Source organism: Lycorma delicatula, chromosome 1, assembly GCF_047948215.1.
Source record: "Lycorma delicatula isolate Av1 chromosome 1, ASM4794821v1, whole genome shotgun sequence".
NCBI lineage: Eukaryota > Metazoa > Arthropoda > Insecta > Hemiptera > Fulgoridae > Lycorma > Lycorma delicatula.
The window spans coordinates 201124918-201144811 of record NC_134455.1 but is presented as its reverse complement, the minus strand read 5'-3'; the positions used below and the strand labels follow the sequence as shown (position 1 = coordinate 201144811).

Here is a 19894-nt window from a genome sequence, read left to right as displayed (position 1 = left end):
GTTGATTTTTGGTATTGTTGAACAAAATAACCATTCATCTGGGAAGACAAGAGCCAATAACCACAGATGTTTTCCTATGTCAATTTTGAAGTAAATACTGTTTTTCTCTTTACATTAGTTTCTCTACTCAAGAAAACTTTTTCTAAGACACAACTGAAAAGCTTAGGTGAGCGTCCATAACCCTGTTTTACTCCTGTTTTTATGGGGAAAGGACTAGAAATTTCATCTAAAAATTTAACTTTAAAAGTTTTGTTTGTCAGTGTTGCTCTGATTATATTTTTTGTTCTATCACCTTCGGTAAATTTTTTTAGTATTTTATAAAGAGATTGTCAATCTACAGAAATGTATGCTTTTTAGTCGGCAAACAGTTCTTACTCTAATAGAGAATTCTTTCTCCATTTTGGGTGCGATTCAATTCTATAGTACTTGAGATAATATTTTGTATGAAATGGATAACAGGAATATTCTACGAAAATTTATATCTGTTTTGTCATCTATTTTTCTAAACAGAATGAATCAAACCTAATCTACACTCATTTGATATTTGTTCCATTTCTAATATTTTTTTGGAATAATTTTTTAAACTTTTAGAGCATATTTTAAAAGTTCCACCATTATGGAATCTTCTCCAGAAACCTATTATTATGAAGATTTTAACTATTTATTAAATTTCATTTCTTTTGGTAGTAGGGAACCTGGTAATATATTTTTAGATTATTTCTTTTCATATTTTTTTGGGGGGGGGGGGAAGGGGATGGTTGCTGCAATTTAATGATTTTTTAAAGTAGTTTGCCAAAAATTCAGGTTCTTTGTTACTGTGGATCAACTTCACATTTTATTTTTAAAACAAACTCCAAAATCGGCAGCCTTTTAATTTGTTAAACTATTTATTAACATTAAAAATAATTTTTTTTCTCATATTTGAAATTTTTGATAACAAACAAAAGATTTTTTTGTTTTGTTTTGTCTATAAAATACTTCATATAATCATATTACAATAATAAATTTTTCATAACATATTAATAACTGATTGATATTATTGTCTCAAATAATATGAGTATGTATTATAATAATGATAATGAAGTGGTAGAGTTTGACCAGGTCCAGATTGAACATACTGGTTAAATCAGACTGAATAAGACATACAAACTGGATTTTCCCAAATCAAATAGTATATGAACTTGTAAATGCAAACTGGAAGCATTACTTATGAAACAGCAACAGTTTTAAAAATGCGAAGACAGTTTCAAAAGTAAACAAAATCAGCTGTAGTTGTAAACTGGTATTTGATTTTGATGATTTTTAGGTGAAACTTAATGATTTTTGATTTGCATGATAGACTGGAAATCTCTAAATATCCAGTACAGCTTTTCTTTAGATTTGGGGCAAATAAGTAGCTATGTCTCTTATTGTGTTATGAGTGTAACTGTTACATTTTTGAACAGTCAGATGAGCGTATATTGTTAATCATAATCTAACAACAGAATGGTGACCAGATGACAGAATCAAGAAGCTGTTGGAATTTAAATACAAGACTGGTTTGGCAAGATTTCACAACTGTCTAGTTCCTGCTCAGAAAGGTAGGTGTCCCATGAGAATGCATTCCTGCATAGGAATGAGTTGCTTTCTGTGCAGCTCATATATATGATCACATAGTTAAAGTAGTTTCAAATTTTTATCAACATATTGAAGGTTTGAAGTATTATCACTAGTATTTGCTGAAGTTGGAAAAATAGTTGGGAATGGCTATAACTGATACTGAAAGATAACCAGGAGGTAAGAGGGACTGATTATCATGAGAGCAGGGATCAGGGGTCAAGAGTCAGGTTTCATCAAAACACAGAAATCATAATAATGAAAAGGGAATTTTTTAGGTAAAAGGATACTTTGGGAGAAAACTGACAACCACAGAAAGGAGAAAGTCTTTCCTTTGATTGGCTAGAAAATCAAAGATGATGTCACGCAGGACAAAGGTCACTTGGTAGGAGTTCGACTTCTAATATTTAATACTACTGATGTATCCTTACAACACAAATAAGAAAAAATACACTCATTTTACCTGAAATGCATGCTGTTGCTGACTGTTGTTACTGCTGTTGGCATTGCTACTATTGTTGTTACCATTATTAGGATATCGTCTTTTTTGCCCTAACTGTTGAGACTGAGTTGAATTATCTTGTGATGCTACCTCTGGGTTTGATTTTATTTGTTGTGATTGGAGCTGCTGTTGTTGCTGTCTTGGAAGAGACTGTTGCTGCGGTGGCATTTGTTGTTGAAGTTGTACTTGTGTCTGTGGAGGAGGTGGTTGCATCTGATGTGGAGGAAGTTGCATCTGATGAGGATGTAACTGAAATGACTGCTGAACCTGCATCTGTAACTGAATAATTCCAAAGAAATATTAAATAATCAGATAATGGAATCTCACAATAATGCCTATTATTAATTAATTAGTTTTGATATTAATAATACTGAAGTACTGTATAATAAATGCTAAGATGTAGATCTCCAACAACAAATTTCTATTATTAAGAATATAAAAAACTAGCATTACCATAGTCTGAAAAAAAAAACAATGTACTAACTTGCTGTTGAGGTGGTGACTGAAAATGTTGAGGCTGCATTTGTTGTGACTGCATCTGCTGTAACATCTTTCCTTGCTGACTGTACTGTAATGGTTGATGTGTAGTTGCAGATTGAGCAGAACCTGAGGAAGCAGACAACTGAGTTAATTGTGTCTGGGCTGCAACTGCCACTGCATCTGTCTGAGAAGGTTGTTGGACAGGAACATTCATTCGTACAGAAATGGGCATCCTTACAATGGTGTTACCACCAGGATCTCCAGACACTACAGGTGGTGGTGGAGCTGTTGCTGATGTAGCAATATGACCCTGTTGCTGAGGTGACTGTGGTGGATACTGTAAAAGCATAACAGTTCCTGGCTGACCCTGCTGTGCCTGATGCAGTAAATGTTGCTGAAATTTAGTAAAAAAATATAATTTTTAAAAATATAGTAATCACATTTAATTTTTATCAATACCATGAGTACTCTTACTACTAATAACGTTACATTAGCATACTAATTACATTTCATATAACATAAGAATTTAATATATTAAAGAAAAGTGAAGCACATAATAGAAAATTCAGTATAAAATTTGTTTTTTTTCCATTTTGTTCAAATAATTTAATTTCTAAAATTAATAAAATGCAAACAAAGTTTACACATCTATGAATAGTAAGAAAAGAAGCACTGTTTAATAGACATTTTATCAACATAGAGCAAACAACATTATTCTTGGATTTATATGATCAGTAAGTTATGCAATAAAGATCCAGTCCAGCAACCAAGTTTTTTGTACTTTTCATTGGATTTCATCCAATGAACAGTACAGTTGAAAATCCAGCAATTTTTTTTTCAAAATTATTAAAAGTTATTGACAGTGCAAGTAAGAAAGAAAGAAAAAACTGAAATGCTGTATTATTATTATTATTAAGAAGAAACAATTAAATCTAATCTGATATTTGGTGGTTGAGTTAATATCTCAGATATGATCGGCCCGAGTATGTACAAGACACACACAATCGCACATCACAAACAAGGGATGGAGTTGCCTATGGGCCCTGAATCCAGAAAGCTGCATGGGATATCTGGAGACTTCCGGAATATTCATAAAAAACAAACATCTGATCTTGATTTATTCTTATCAAAAAATATAAAGAATTAAAAAATTATTATTATTAATTTAAAGAATTAAAATTGATTGAATTATTTTACTACTCCTGTTTCCAGTATTCTGGTAATTAATTTTGAAGGTAAGAGATTTGTTTTTTTTATTAAATAAATATTTCATTGTTTATTAAAATTTCACATCGATTAGAGATGATTCAGTAGAATAAAAAAAATCATTTCGAAACTTAATGGTATAATTCCTGGATATATATATATATATAAAGAAAACATAATCCAAATCGATCCACGTCAGTACAGAAATACACATTAAATAACAAGACACTTACTTTATTTTTTCATATCTTTTAAAAAATGTTTTCGTAAAAACCCACATCTTCAGTTTTAATTTACTTTAACTGTTTATATCAAATTACATTTTACACTCAAATTTATCAAGGTAAATATAGATTTTTCTTTAATTTTAAAAATAAAAAATAAATTAAAACTTTTTAAAATATAAATTTTGGATAGGAATACAGATTTCATTATGGTTATCGAATTCATTTCAGATTGGTTTAAAATTTACTTTTGAAATCGATATGAATAGAACAATAAATTACTTAATGTTATATCAAAATTAATAATAATAATCAATTTGTAACATTATAGGAAACCCACAACCAATAAAACTAAAATATATATATTCAGATCATCCTTGGTCACACAAAATTAATACATAGTATTATTATTAATACAAGTAAGAATAATAGAGCAATTAATTACACACAATATAATAAAAATAAATTAAACAAAGAAATATATATTATAACACAAATCACTATACATAATAGTTATAGTGACTCCTTAATTGATAATTAACTCAAAAATTAACAATACTACAACTCAAACACCAATAAATAACTTACAAAAAAATGACAATGTATGTTTAAAATATTTATATACTGATAACATAGCTGAAAATATAACTAAGGTTTATGATAAAAATAAATTTAAACCTGCGTATAAGACAAATAACCATACAATAAAACATTTAAAAAACAGTAATCATACTGATTCATATAATTTGTGTGGAATTTATAAAATAAAATACAATGACTGTGACCATATTTATATAGAAAAAAACTAGCAGATCTTTTAAAACCAGATTTCTTGAACATGTTAAGAGATTATAAAAATGGAAAATTGGGTTTATCTAATGTTTCTGACCACTTTATTAACAATAAACATTCTATTTCTGATACTAAAATCAATTAGGAAATATCAGTTATCGAGAAATATAATAAAAATTTTAACATTTTTGAGAAATTTATATATATAAATATAAAAGGAAATTCAAATTGATTAACCTACAAACAGCTTATGAAGATGACACAATTATAAAGGCTGCAGTAGATGACAGCACTTTTTCAAATAATGATAATTCAATCTAATTTAATTCAAATCCATACAGTACTGTAACACTGGCCAAGTTACACGAGAATTTTAACCTAGTTATTTATTTTAGTTTTTACCAAATTTGACGTCATATTTTATATATGTAGTTTTTAATTTTTAATATTTAATTTCTATAACTTATATTTAAAAAAGTTTTAATTTATTTTTAATTTTTAAAATTAAAAAAAAATTACCTTAATAAAACTGAATATATTTGAGTGTAAAATTTAATTTGATACAAACAGTTAAAATAAATTTCAACTGAAGATGTGGGTTTCCACGAAAACTGTTTTGTAAAGATGTGAAAAAATAAAGTGTCAACTTATTTAATGTGTGTTTCTGTACTGAGGTGGATCAAACTGGTGTATAATTATATATTAGTGTAGAGGAATATGGATGGGTCTTGAAAAGATTGACTAGAAAAATTATATATATCAAAAACCAACTTCAACAACCAAGTAAAAAATTACGAAGTAAATGAAATGACACTTACCTTATTTTTTTTTATTCCAAAAGCACTTTCACAGGAATAGGTAAAACTAATAGGTCTTTTAAAACTAGATTGTTGGAACACATTATAAATCATAAAAATGGTAAATTGGGTTTTCTAATGTTGCTGACCACCTTATTAATAACAAACATACTGTATCTGATATTTGGAAATAGTGGAAATATTTGGACAAATAGTGGAAATCAAGAAATTTAATTTAAATAATAATAGTAAAAGTTTGGACATTATAGAGAGATTTTTTTTATAGAAATACAAAAGAATTTCCAACTTGATCAAATTTCAGACAGATTATGAAGATGACACTCTAAAAGTGGCAAGATAGCACCACATTTTTAGATATATATATATATATATATATATGTAGTTATTTTATTTAACTGACTTCATTGTAATTTTAATATTTTAATCTTAATTTAACAATTTTTATTTTGATACGTAATTTTATATAAATATATCTTATATAAACTGATGATGCAGGATCCCATGAAAGTCTTTTTGGAATAATAAAAAAAAAGGTAAGTATCATTTCATTTACTTTGTAATTCTAAACTTGGGTTGTTCAAGTTAGTACTTTGATTATAAAATACAATACATTGGTATGGAGGAATATGGGTCTTGTTCAGGCAGGTTTTTGTTATGCAGTGATTCTAGTTATAACAATAATGCTGAATGTCATATTGAATGTCAATAATGCTGAATAATCATGTTTTTCAATTTAATTATAACTTAATTTTTTTATCTTTCTTTTTTCTAGAATAGGATTATAGATATTTTAAAATTTATAATATATATATATATATATATATATATATATATATATATATATTAATTAAACTCAAACAAATTATCAAAATAAGATTTAATAATTAGTGTTCCAGTTTTACATTTTAAATATTACAATATTTAAGTAATACAGAGTGTTTCAAAATGAATTTCGGGGTTTTAAAGCAACTGAATATTTCTCAAATCTTACATATATTGATTAATTAATTATAAGTGAAATGAAAGAGCAACTCAAACAGTTGTAGTTGTGTACAAGCTGAAAAGCTGTTTCCTGTACCTATTGCTTCAAAGTGCTAGTAGCAGAGATGGTGACCATCCAATTAGGAAGCATGCATTATGTGTTTTGCAGTTTGCAAAATGTGAATCTGTAATTACCGTTTAACGTGTGATCCATTTTGATCCCTTGAGTGACAATAACATTCGTAGATGGTATAAACAATTTAAAACCACTGGCTGTATTTGTAATGAGAAGAGTACAGGACGACTGAGTGTGTCTGAAGACAATGTTGAACATGTAAGAGAGATTTTGCACATAATCCTAGGAAATCCATCACAAAGTCTAACTGCAAATTAGCAATTCCAGTGACATCTGTGTGGAGGGTTTTAAAGAAACATTTACAATTGTGACTATATCGTTTACACCTGTTATAATCTCTAGAGTCTATAAATTATGGTTTGCAAGCTAGCTTCATGAATGAAATGATAAAACAGTGCACCATTTCATTGAAAGAAGATGATTGTATTCAGTGATGAATCAAAATTTCATGTTAATGGAAAAGTAAACACTCATAATGTGCATATCTGGGGATCATAAAATTCTTTCAAAATACTACAGTATGAACAAGATTCCCCAAAACTGAATGCTTTTGTGCTGTATCCTGATGACAAGTTTATGGGTCGTTCTTTTTCACAGAAGCAAGTTTGTCTGGAATGAACTATCCTGACATGCTACAATTATGGCTCTTTCCTCAACTGTAATAAGATCCAAAAAATTTTATTTGGCAAAGGAAATCTTAATAATATTATATAACTTTAAAACCCTAATATTCATTTTGGATCACCTATTTAATTTTTTTTAAATTATATTGTTTATATTAATTGATTGTTGTAGGCAACCTAACATGATGAATCATATCACTCTTGAAAATGGCATAGCCATTTTCTTTCTGGGATGAAAAAGTTCCATCTCTGGCTTAGAAGGGAAAGTGATTGCTCACTGCATATCATGTTGGTGCAAAAAATACTGGTGACATTGAACTCGGTACATCTTCTCTAAGTTCACTACAGAAGCTTGCTTTGTAGTGAACAGTATTAATATAAGAAAAAGCAATGCTTATTGGTATAACTCTTGCACCTCAGCCATAAGAATAGCAGATAATGAAAATCAACAAATTAATGTACCCTTTCTGTTACCTGGATTCAACCAGGTGGGTTATTTTCTATACAACAAATAAAAACTTTCTACTAAAAAAAAGGTCATGTCAAATTATTTAAATAATTTATTTATGTGATTTTATCCATTTAATCTTACTTATTAAGGAATTGGGTCATTAGTCATCAAAATTTAATTTAATTTAATAATAGATATACAAAAAAACATAATTTTTAAGACATTTTCTCAAAATAAAACTTCCAGCATTGCATCTCTGACCAAATTAGAGGTTCATGGCGAAATGACCGGCACAGCTCTAAGCATATAGCTAAGCAGCTGATGATGTTACCATACCTACAGTTTGTCTGCCAAAATCATTCACAAGTGACAAGTAACAACACTCAGGTATCTTTTTAAAAAAAATACGTAAATAATTGCTATTTACTAATGTTGAATCACCTGTATTGTCTGGTTTTGCATTAATTGAGCCAGTTGCATTTGTTGTGGTTGACCAGCAACAGCAGGCTGCAATACTATTTGTTGTCCAGGTTGTATCTGAGCAGTTGGTACATGACCAGCAGTCAGATGCTGTTGAGTAGCACCACCAGCAACACCTGGGGCTCCTGGCTGTTGTGCAGCAGCAGCAGCTGCAACTGCTAGTTGTTCTGGACGAATTGCAGCTGGATATGCCATTATTGTTTGACCATTGGTTTGAATGTACTGCAAAAAGAATAATAAAACAATAATTAGAAAATTCTGATCTACTTCATTATGCAACTTTGATGGGGTTAAAGAACATACCTGATCAAGAATCACTCAAAACACAGCTATGATACCCCATGACCATAAAATTAAAAAAAAAGAATCCATTATCAATTAAAAATCAAGCTATCACACTCCTAAATCTTCCTGTCTGTTGGGATTGAGCTCTGTGGCCATCATTTGAAAGAGTGGTACAAATTATTCTTTGGGTGATTTTCGTTTCTTGTTACAAGAATGTTAACAGCTGAATCATATAAGTATTTTTGATGCTGTTTCAAATATGTAAGTGGTTTCTTTCTATCCAGTATACCTTTTTTGTAACTAACATTTTTTGTTGTAAGAAAAATGCATTGTGACCATAGAATAAAAATATTATACATGCCTAAAATCTGCTTCTTTTGGATTTTCTGGTGTAGTTTGCTACAGGTACACTAGTCTTGAGATTCCAGCAGTAGTCAGCAAGAATTCTTGGGTTCCATTTTTCCAATTAGTGTTTCCATTGTGGATATTTCCTTGTGAGTGTTCTCCATGTTCTTCACTCACAGCTCTAAGATTGGTAAGTCCAGATAAGAATTTAAATAGAACACCTTTATTGACATATTACATCCAAGTGCTTTATAATCTTTAATAAGCCCAGTTATAAGTTCTTTGTACTTATATGCCTTAAGATATACAAGGAAGTTGTTTACAACCTTTTAAAAAGAATCCCATGCAGCAACTTCACAGTCACTTAAACTATCTTCAAATACCATATCATTCATTAGTTTTCTTATTTGGTCCAAAAAATATACATTTCTTTATCTTAGCATCATTTATATTAGAGAAATTGTTTTTTAAAAGTGAAATCCAGTACCTCACGATCCATTTCATCATTTTTTTCATTAAATCGACCTCTGCTGTCCATTCACACAAGAAGCAATAAAATTTAATATACACCAAGCTGTAAACCAAGTATAGTGCCACAAATCTTTCTCATACTGAATATCAAACACAGGTTTCATATTTTCATGTGGCTCCTCATGTGAGCTGTATGACCATTGGTTTGATTGATAGGATATTATTTCCAGTATGAAGGACCGTTTACAAACAACACAACTGGAGTCTACAAAAAAAACGGCATTCATCAGGATGGTGCATATGTCCTAAAGCTTCTAGTAAAGATTCCACATCATTACAATAAACTAAGGCCTCATACTGGAAGAAAAAAATGTTCAAATTCACACTGCCTGTCATGAAAAGTAATTTTAATATTGTGCTATAAAAGATTCCATCCTTTCAGTTGTGATGGGAGAATTTCTGCTTGGTTTTTGGATAAATTTAGATCATGAATGGAATCATTTAATTCTGACAGATTAATTAAGTGCGGTTCAGTATTTGTATTTTCTAAAAAGTTTGTGTCTCTACTTTGCTCATCATCTGATAAATCAGCACAACCTTCAATATTGAAAGCATCATATTTGTCTAATTTCCATGTTTTTGTTGGTGCTGGAATTGGAAACTGGACTGTGAAGCACTAATCTTATAGCAGAAAGAATATTAGGATATTTAACAGTAAGTCTAGTCTTAGCTGTTATCCTTGATACTTTCATTACACAAAAATAGCAGTCCATAAAGTAAGTGATCCTTTGATTTTCTTCAAATCATTGGAATTGCAAATGTCAAAGAAGAGATCCATTTAACCAACCAGTCAACAGTATTACACATGAATTGCAACAAATATGAGGAACCCAGGACCTGTCCTAATTACCTGCTTCACATCCAAAATACAGCTCATATGATTTTTTTATCAGTAGAGTACATTTATCCTCAGACTTTAATGTTACTTCATCAGAAATGTAGTAGAAACTACCTGGATGGGTAATGTGATGGCATAGCATTTTTACTAAAAACTTACCTGCAATACACTCACAAATACGTATTACAAAACTTTTATAAACACATTAATGTAATACATAAACTGACTTCACAAGGAGAAATAAAATAACAAATTGGTAGGAAAAGTAACTACACTACTAAATGTTACACATGAGAGAACACACTCATGGATGTTGAGATTTTTCTTAAACAGCCAGCATGATACAGTTTCTTGTTTATGATATTATCTCCAGCACTGAATCACCAAAATAAAATTAATCCACACTGCACATTACGTGACTAATGGGTGACAGTTAAATTCAGAAAAAATTATGATATGAATCATATGTAAATTATTTACAATCATTTTACTTACCGAGTATATAATCATACTTATTTTTCATGACTGTTTATCAGCTTAAATAAATTATAGTTTATTTACAACTTATCTGCTGTAATAAACAAATAAAAAAATAAAATAAATAGAAAGGGCAATTACAAAAAAACTGAGATCGATAGGGAAATTCTGAATTCATATTTAGAGTCAGCGCCCAAAAGTATGTAAGATTCAGCAAACACTGGCTTCATAACAAAATCATTGTTTAAATACAAGGTAGAATGAAATATAAGCGGTAATTGTTTTAATAAATTTATTGACTAATAATATACACAATTCTTATCTTCATCATTTCTTTCTATATATAGTCTCCTGCACGATCTACACTTTTGCCAACAATTTGGAAGCTAGAATATTCCTATTCATGAAAGGTTTGAGGAGTCATCAACTAATTGCACACACATTCCACGACATCATTGTTTTCCCATACAAGTAATTCTTTCAAGGGCGCAAACAAAAAATAGTCATAAGGTGACAAATCTGGACTGTAGAGAGGGTGGTTGAGGGTTTCCCAGTGCGTTTTTTCCAACAATTTATCCTTTATAAAAATAGCAGTGTGCAGCCTGGCATTGTCATGGAGAAGGACATGTCTGATGGGTCTTTTATTTCGGTAGGCAGCTTTTGATGACTGTAGCAGCTGGCAATAGTAAGCCGCATTCACCATTTGTTGATTGTGGAGAAAATCAATGAGTAAAACTATATTTAAGTAAAAAAAAAAAATCATGGCAAGAACTTTTCCGGCGGACGAGACAGGTTTTGGCCTTCAGTGGGCAGTCCTCTTCCTTCCTTCGCCACTCCTTATTCGCCATTTTTGACTCTGGAGTGTACTGTTGGACCCTTGTCTCATCACATATGACAATGCACCACAACAAATTTCCCCCTTCTTGTTGAAATCAGAAGTCTCTCACAGATCTCCAAACTGACCTGTTTTTGATTTTTGGTCAACAACCTCGGAACCCACAGAGTACTCATTTTTGTAAAGCCAAGATGATCACCAGCCAGAAGGTGGGAGGTTGTGAGTAGGGAAAGATTGAGCACTCCCATAGTTGATACCATTTCTGATGCAATTTCTTAAACAGTGAACCAGCAATCACCTTCAATAAACCCTCGAACGGCATGAATGTTGTCAGCTGTGAGACTTGACCTTGGGCGTCAATCATAAATTTTGTTTTCTACACTTTCTTGCCCGCTCTTAAATTGTCTGGCCCACATATACACTCGGTTCTGGGACAGTTTAGCATCCCCAAACTGTACCTTTATATGAATTAAAATTTTTGTGGGTTCAATGTCTTCATTAGATAAAAACTTTATGATCATACGTTGTGCAACAGGTGATGGAATCTTTTGCTCACTCATGGCTGTACTGAGGACAGGTTAGCGGAGGAGCTAACCAAGCTGGTTTCCCCTCTCTAACATTAACTCCCCACTCTGCCATCCAGCTCGGAACTACTTGCTGCATAGAATAGCAAAATTACTGTTTAAATTTGATTCACCCTCATATTTATTTTGATATAAATATTATTCTGAAATTATTATTACACAAGTATTAGATATAATAAAGAAAAAAAGAAATATAATAATAAATAATGAAATTGTATAGAGACATTAACTCTGTTATATTGTGTAAAGTGAAACTTGCCTTTGAAACTGTGTTATCTCATTTCGGTGATAAAAAAAAAAACTGGATTCATTTCAAAGCTTGTTTTATTTTGAATTGATACCATACATAATAAAAACTATCAGATCATTTTCCAGCTGTCCATAAAGAAATACTGCATAATTTTTAGTACACTTTCCCATCGTCAAAAATTATTTCTGTTCCCAAAGTACTTGCAAAATGGTTTCAATACTACTTCTAATTTATGTTTGATTAAATAAAAAAAAAAAAAAAAAAAAACCACAAAATTTTTGTGCATTTGTTGTTTTTGTAATTAAGTAGGTAATAATGGAAAAATGACATGGATCCATTTAAAATTTTTAGAACACACAAAATGTACTGGGTATGGGAATATAGGATAGGTGTTACTTTTACTACTTGTACACATGGTGATCATAATTTTTTTTTATGCTCTCATGTATGGCAGATGGAAATAACAATAATAATGTTACAATTTTCCAATTTTGTTATTGAGGGAGGGTTTGGAGATGTTGACAGTGATTTCTAGTAAGGTAGGTGGTGTAGATCTCCCAATTTAAAACTTTATACAGGTGGAATATCTAAGAGCAACTCTGATGACTCTCTAATATTCTTATGATGCCTCTGATATTGGAATTGCTAGCCCATTAGCATTATTTTGTAAACATTAAGCAATAAAATAGTTTGGCTTATATTACAAGTGTACCTGCTTCTGCTTTCTGTTCTAAGTCAGCACAAATAGTTCACATTTATTAGTGATCTTACTTTTGTGGTGAAGTCTCATTAAAGCAAATCATAAACGTTAACATTTTTAATCATTACTTAGAACCCATTATTTAGTAACAATAATTAATAATAATAAAATTTATTTAAGTTCAAATATTTGCATATAATCAAGTTTTATTTTATTGTTATATTTGTTAATTATATACAAATACAGCATCATTACTTGCTTTTTCTGAGTAATGTTTTACTGCCTACTATTTATTACAACATATGTGACAGCCTTTCATGCTGCCAAAAGTCAATTGAATGTTACACATACTTTTTATTTTTTCTGGGAAGCAGAATATAGTTTAAAAATATGTCATAATTAGGTTTTAATGCAGCATATAAAACTTTATTATTTATGGTACTTAAGTATCGGGCTTTAAAGCTGGGAAAGTCCTAGAAATGTTTCAGAGCTGTAAACTGTAATGAATATCCATTACAGTAAAATATAATTGTTTAATACAATTTCATTAATTATTAATACAGAATACCTTTTTGAAAAGAATGATTTGTATATTAAATATTTTGGTTCTGTTAGTTGAGGGGATTATGAACAAGGGGGGAGGGCCAATAGTTTGAAAACTTGGAATCCATAACTCCTCGATGTTTTATCTTTTTTAATTGTTTATGATATCTGAAAGGTTCAAATAATGTAATATTCCAGATTTTGTTAATGTATTGAAAGAAAATGATGGGTGTTATTCAGAGTTTACCCCATTACTAAACTTTGATCACTCTTTCCTGGATCTGAATAATCAGATCTACAGTTTGGTGACCTATAACAAATGTTTTTCTTTTTACAAAAGTTTACTCAGGGGATACAAATGTTATTTACATGTATCAATAATTAGGTTAGGTGAAAATATAAATTATTATTACAATAACACTTGGACCCACCATAAAATTTAGAGAGGAAAAAAATAAAATACTGATATTTAAAAATTACCCTCTTTAACCAGCTGACTAATAAATGAGCTGGACAGTTATTATTTAATGTTTCATATAGACTACATACAGAATATGTTAGTATTAAAACAATTTCTTTAACATTAAAGATTTCCATATGTTTATCCAAAGTAAAACCCAACATTTTCAGATGAACAATGTTACATCATTCGCACCACCACAAGGCATGTATATATACTACGTCAACAACTATGACATCAACAAACAAATGCTTTTTTAATCTTGGATAAATTAAGTTATACTGCATATCAAAACCTATGCATTTTTACTTACCTGAACAGGATATGAGGTCTGGGTAATTATTGCCTGTTGTTGATGCTGATGAGATAAAGGTGGGGGTTGTTGTTGATTAGTAATTCCATTAATAACGTGTGTTGCAGCAGAAGTCATCATTTGAGGATGAGGATGTGTGAATGTAGGAGGAGGTTGTGACAGTGCAGCACTAACTTGTACTTGGCCTTGACTAGCAACAATTGCAGCCTAGAAAAATCAAAAGGAAATACTGGTTTACTAACATGTTAAAGAAAAGTAGAGAAATATGCTTTCATGACACTTCAAAGTTAGGTTTCCGTATCCTAACTTCTTATTTCTTGTTCAACGTGTTAAAAAGTATTCCTAGGAATTGAGGACTCCATCCTACCTTGATCCTCCTGTTGAATAGTTGCATACAGACACCTGATTTCTGTTTTATTTGCTCATTATTTCCCCCATTTTCCTATGGCTTTTTTCAACCATGTGTCAATTGAGTATAAGGAACTTCATAACTATTTCATATGCATAACCAGCTGATGTTATTGCAATTTTATACAGTATTAGTTCAATTTTACTGTCATGATATTCTCTACTTCATTACACATGTTTACTGTATATGGGAAATGAATGTTCATTATTATTTGCCTTTACAATGTTTTCTCTATTTGAAAATTACATTGTAGAATTAATCTGTGTGTGCTTTGAGCTTTCTCAACTTTCATTTTTTGACAATTCCATTTCAAGTCATTAAAAGGAAATCAACAAAGTTGAGTCTATATGTTGTATGAGAAAAGGTATAATCTACAAGTAACTGCAGGCACACGAGAAATTTATAGTTTTTGTGCTGTATCTCAAACTGAACTTTTATATAAATAATGAAGTTTAGTTTATTTCCAGGTCTCTATGCTATAATAAATGGAGGGGGGTTATCCAAAGCCAAAATTAATAAACTTATTGATTACTGTAATGAAGATTTGGTCCTACTGGATGCAACTCTTCTTTTTTTACAGATACCATTGAAATATTTATAAAGTTGAAGGTTAGATTTATTACAATATATACAGGAACTATAAATTACATCTTTCACCTCACTTCACCTTTTAGGTGGGATTTTTTTTTGCTCAATATCACCACATACTCTTGAAGATTGTGTGTGGGATATGGAAACGGAATTTTGTAGTGTGTGAAAAATGGCATGCCAACTGGAATTCAAACCTGGGACCTCAGGATGAAAATCTGAGATGCTACCACTATGCCATGGAGATCAGTAAATTTGAAGGAAAACCTGATATATGTTTTGTAGATTACTGTAATAATCATTCAACACTAAACTGAATTTCAAAATTTTCTAACATGTACAGAAAAATATTTAAAGCAATTTTAATTTTGACTAGATGGTATGCGGCAGTTTTCAAATTTCCATCTTCATCTCCATCTTCTGATCTTGGAACTCCTTTTGAACACCTATAAAAAAAAATCCTTTCATAGTAGGGGCTGATTCCAAACAAACATGCCTATCTAGTTTCAAATTTTTAGTTTTGGTTTTGGTATCCATTTTTATCCCCAAAGAATAGGTAACCAAAATATTTTTTATTTAGTTTTTCTGAAGCTTTCTACAACGGAGGACAAGAATGAGTAAATCAGTGAAGACTTCTTTTTAATATATATAATTATAAATCTATTACTCAACAAAAAAATTAATCTTCTAAAAAATACACTAACTGTAATAATATATAGCATGGTTCAAAAGTAAGGGCTGATTGGTAAAAAATGAGAACAGTTGAAAAAAATGAAAAATTTATTAATGGTTTCAAATTCTTGCATATTTACTTTATTTTTCTTTATAATCACCACTTCATTTCAAATACTTTTGATATCTTTAGATATCTTCTTCTTTAAAGCCACTGCATAAAATTCTGCCGCCTGGGATTGTAGCCACTTTTGCACTGAGATTTTCAACTTTTCACTTTCCTTGAATCACTGAGAAACAAGCCAGTTTTTGAGGTGTAGGAAGATATGGTAATCACTGGGTGTGAGATCAGGACTGTAAGGGGATGATCAAAAATCTCCCATCTAAATTTTTGAATTGTTTCTGTTGTGCATGCAGCCGTGTGTGGAAATCTGTTTTTGTGAAGAACAATTCCTGATCTCAGCATTCCCTATCGTCAGTTTTGATTGGCATATGTCAGTTTAGAAAGTGTTGCATAGTAGACTTGTGATGTGATGGATATTCCAGGTTCCAATAAAACAATCTAAAGGATACCCTTTTGGTCCCAGAATACAGTTGCCTTGATCTTCCTTCGAGACTGGGTTTGCTTAAAATGTTTTGGTTAAGTGAACCTGCCAGTGCATGGATTGTTGTTTTAGTTTAGCATTGATGATATGGGAAAAACTTTGTCTTCCTCATCGTTAGAGCGGTTGAGAAAAGCACAGGCAAATGTCATTCTGTGATCTTTATGAGCACTTGTCAAAATGTTGGCCACAGTTTATGTCAGTCATGATTCTCAACAATGAAGTGTTTGAGACTTTTGGAAATTGTACAGAAAAATTTCTAACCATAAAGTGAAGATTTTCTTACTTTTGCATTCGCACATTCAAGAAGATCATCAGTCCCCAGACACTAGGCCTGCCACTTCTCTGTTCGTTGTGAATATTTGAACGACCTTCCTTAAACTCATGACAAATCTGCCTCACTTTTCCATCACTCATTGTGGTAGACCCATAATTCACACACCTGACAGTGAATTTCAGCAGCATTATGTCCTCTTATGTTTAGAAATCTAATCAATGATCGAACTTCATAAATGACAAGAATTTTTTTTTTTTTTGTTTGATGGTATCCTATATAAGCTTGAAGCTTGTGTATGGGATATGGAAATGGAATTTTGTAGCATATAAAAAATGCCTGATCAAGATTCAAACCTGGGACCTCTGGAAAAAGGCTGAGATGCTATCACTCCGCCACGGAGATCAGTTACAAAATTTTGGCAGTAATTTATTACATTGTTCTCTTTTTCTGTTTAGCCTCCAGAACCATAATAAGGTATTAATTCAGAGAATAGATGAGGGATGAAATGTATGAATGTAAATAAAGTGTAGTCTTGCTAGTTGACCATTCCTGAGATGTGTGGTTAATTGAAACCCAACCACTAAAGAACACTGATATCCATGATTTAGTATTCAAATCCATATAAAAGAAACTGCCTTTACTAGGATTTGAATCTTAGTACTCTCAACTTTGAAATCAGCTGATTCGCGATGATGAGTTCACTGCTGTGGTGGTTTAACACACACTGTCTTGGAAAGACAAACAACAAACAAACTGAAGGCAATGAAGTGGTTACATGCCCAACAGACTATATAAAGGTACTGTGCTTACATAAACCATCAGTGCTGCTAATCGGTGTTTATAACTCATCAGCCCTTGCTTTTGAACCATGCCTTGTACAATTGTAGAGAAAGAGTATTTTTCACCTCTCTCTCTCTCTTTCTCTCTCTCTCTCTATATATATATATATATATATATATATATATATATATATATACACACACACAAATATTCTTTTACATATACAGTAGCGAACAAATTAATCTGAACAAACGGAATTTTTGTTCTGTTGTATGGAATTTTCATCCTGTGGCAGACTGCTAGCTATTTGGTGTTTCAGGTTACATTGTTAGTTCATATACAACAGAATTAGTGGTTTTTGTGCTTTTGCAATTCATTGTCAAATTAGTTTTTGGTGACCTTGTGAGTTTCTGTTATAAGTTTGTTGTTTGTTTCTAGAAAATACAATGGATATAACCCCATGAAAGCAGTAAAAAATTGTTGCTCTGTCACAACACACTCAAATGACTCAAAGACAGATTGCCAGTGAGTGTAATGTGGTAATTAGGTATCGCAAATGAGATCATGAAAAGGTTTACACGCCTACACAGGCGTGAAAAAAGAAAACCAGGCGAGAAGAAGATCATGAAAAGAAAACCACGCCTACACAGGATTGATTACAAATAAGAAAAAGCAAAATTAATCCACAATTGTCATCTGCTGACCTTAATAGGGACTTCAGAGCCAGTGGGACTAATGTTTCTGATATGACAGTTCATAGAAGATTGTTGGCAGTGGGAAGGATCGTTTGGAAACCTAAAAAGAAGCAGTTAATAACACAAGTTATGAAGACAAAAAGACTTCAATGGGCAAAGGAACATAAAGAATGGACTCGCAAGCCCGTAGGGGGAAGACACCCACCTTGTGACGTTACTGGTCGCCACACCACCCCCTCCGTTCCAAGCCCTGAGGGGCTTTACCGGAGGCTGTCTTTAGACCCTGTAACTTATTACATCTCACAGTCATCAGCCAGGCCTTGGTCGGGATGCCACCGTAGTAAAAGCCTCAGCAGACATTTGTATCAGTAAATACATATCAAATTTCATCTTCATGTAGACCTCATACGGACATCCAACCTAACATGATTCCCTCAAACTAACTAACCGAAACCAAAGAAGCATGAACCCAGCGCCTACTACAGATTTGACAACCCTGTTCATGACTGTGAATGCATTAGAAAACGTACGAGTTTAAAGTTAAATCAGTGCTACACTCATACCAATCAAAACTGTGTTTTATGCAACATAGAAATTCAGACCTACACCCAAATAAGTCGACCAGTTTAGGTCATCTAACAAAGGGAACGCAACCTCATTCCAGTCCACGTAGGAGCTGGGAACAAACACCGCACCCCCACCTGGTCCCATCACAGTGTCTCACAAGGCATTACCAAGTCACGATCAGGACCGCCACCGGCAGAGGGAAGCCACACCCCCAGTTGCACAGGTTAACATACCTCTGCGGCACGGTCACCCCAACCAGCGGAAGTCCCAAAGTGAATCACAAGCAATACCAACATAACCGTGGCACGATGCCAATACGCCTGTCTTCAACCAATCCAATGCCTAAGCTGGAACCCTAGCCACCCGGGATCCTACAATGATCGAGTACCTTGGTTAAACTCCCTCTGCAGACTTACACACCACAAGGGCGCCAAGGAAACCAGCCACTACAGACCACTCCTTGCGGATCATCCAGTTAATACAAAGATCCAGAAAGGAATGTATTCTCTCAAGTTCCTACCAGCTTGTGAATGTTTGACCTCATATCCAGGACAGACCTAGAGGACGTGATCCACTGTATCATCTGTCCCACAATCCAGGCATTGACTCAAATCCACCAAACAAAACCTAGCCAAAACTCGCCCGAAAGGCACCATGCCTGGAGAGAAACTGTGTGATATACCGATTGGGGGAGAGAATGGACTATTGAGATGTGGAAAAATGTTATTTTTTCAGACGAGACTCATTTTTTTTGTGCAAGGGGAGAGAGCAGCCTACATTCGTAAGTCAGCAGATGAGAAGACTAGTACACCAGCACACCTGCAACAACTTCCCAAAACCCAGCCAAAAAGATG

The 19894-nt window shown here is 32.1% G+C and overlaps 1 protein-coding gene across 6 annotated transcripts in view; it reads right to left on the bottom strand.

The window, feature by feature from the left end:
* The window catches only part of LOC142327464 (uncharacterized), a 154896-nt gene that overhangs the window by 69158 nt on the left and 65844 nt on the right, over positions 1–19894 (bottom strand). For all 6 annotated transcript variants that reach the window (XM_075370567.1, XM_075370585.1, XM_075370600.1 and 3 more), the window contains 4 exons: positions 14451–14657; positions 8251–8511; positions 2583–2972; positions 2060–2377 (listed from right to left, as the gene is read on the bottom strand). In XM_075370567.1, coding sequence (XP_075226682.1) covers positions 2060–2377; positions 2583–2972; positions 8251–8511; positions 14451–14657 — 1176 coding nt within the window. The remainder of the gene's footprint in view (positions 1–2059; positions 2378–2582; positions 2973–8250; positions 8512–14450; positions 14658–19894) is intronic.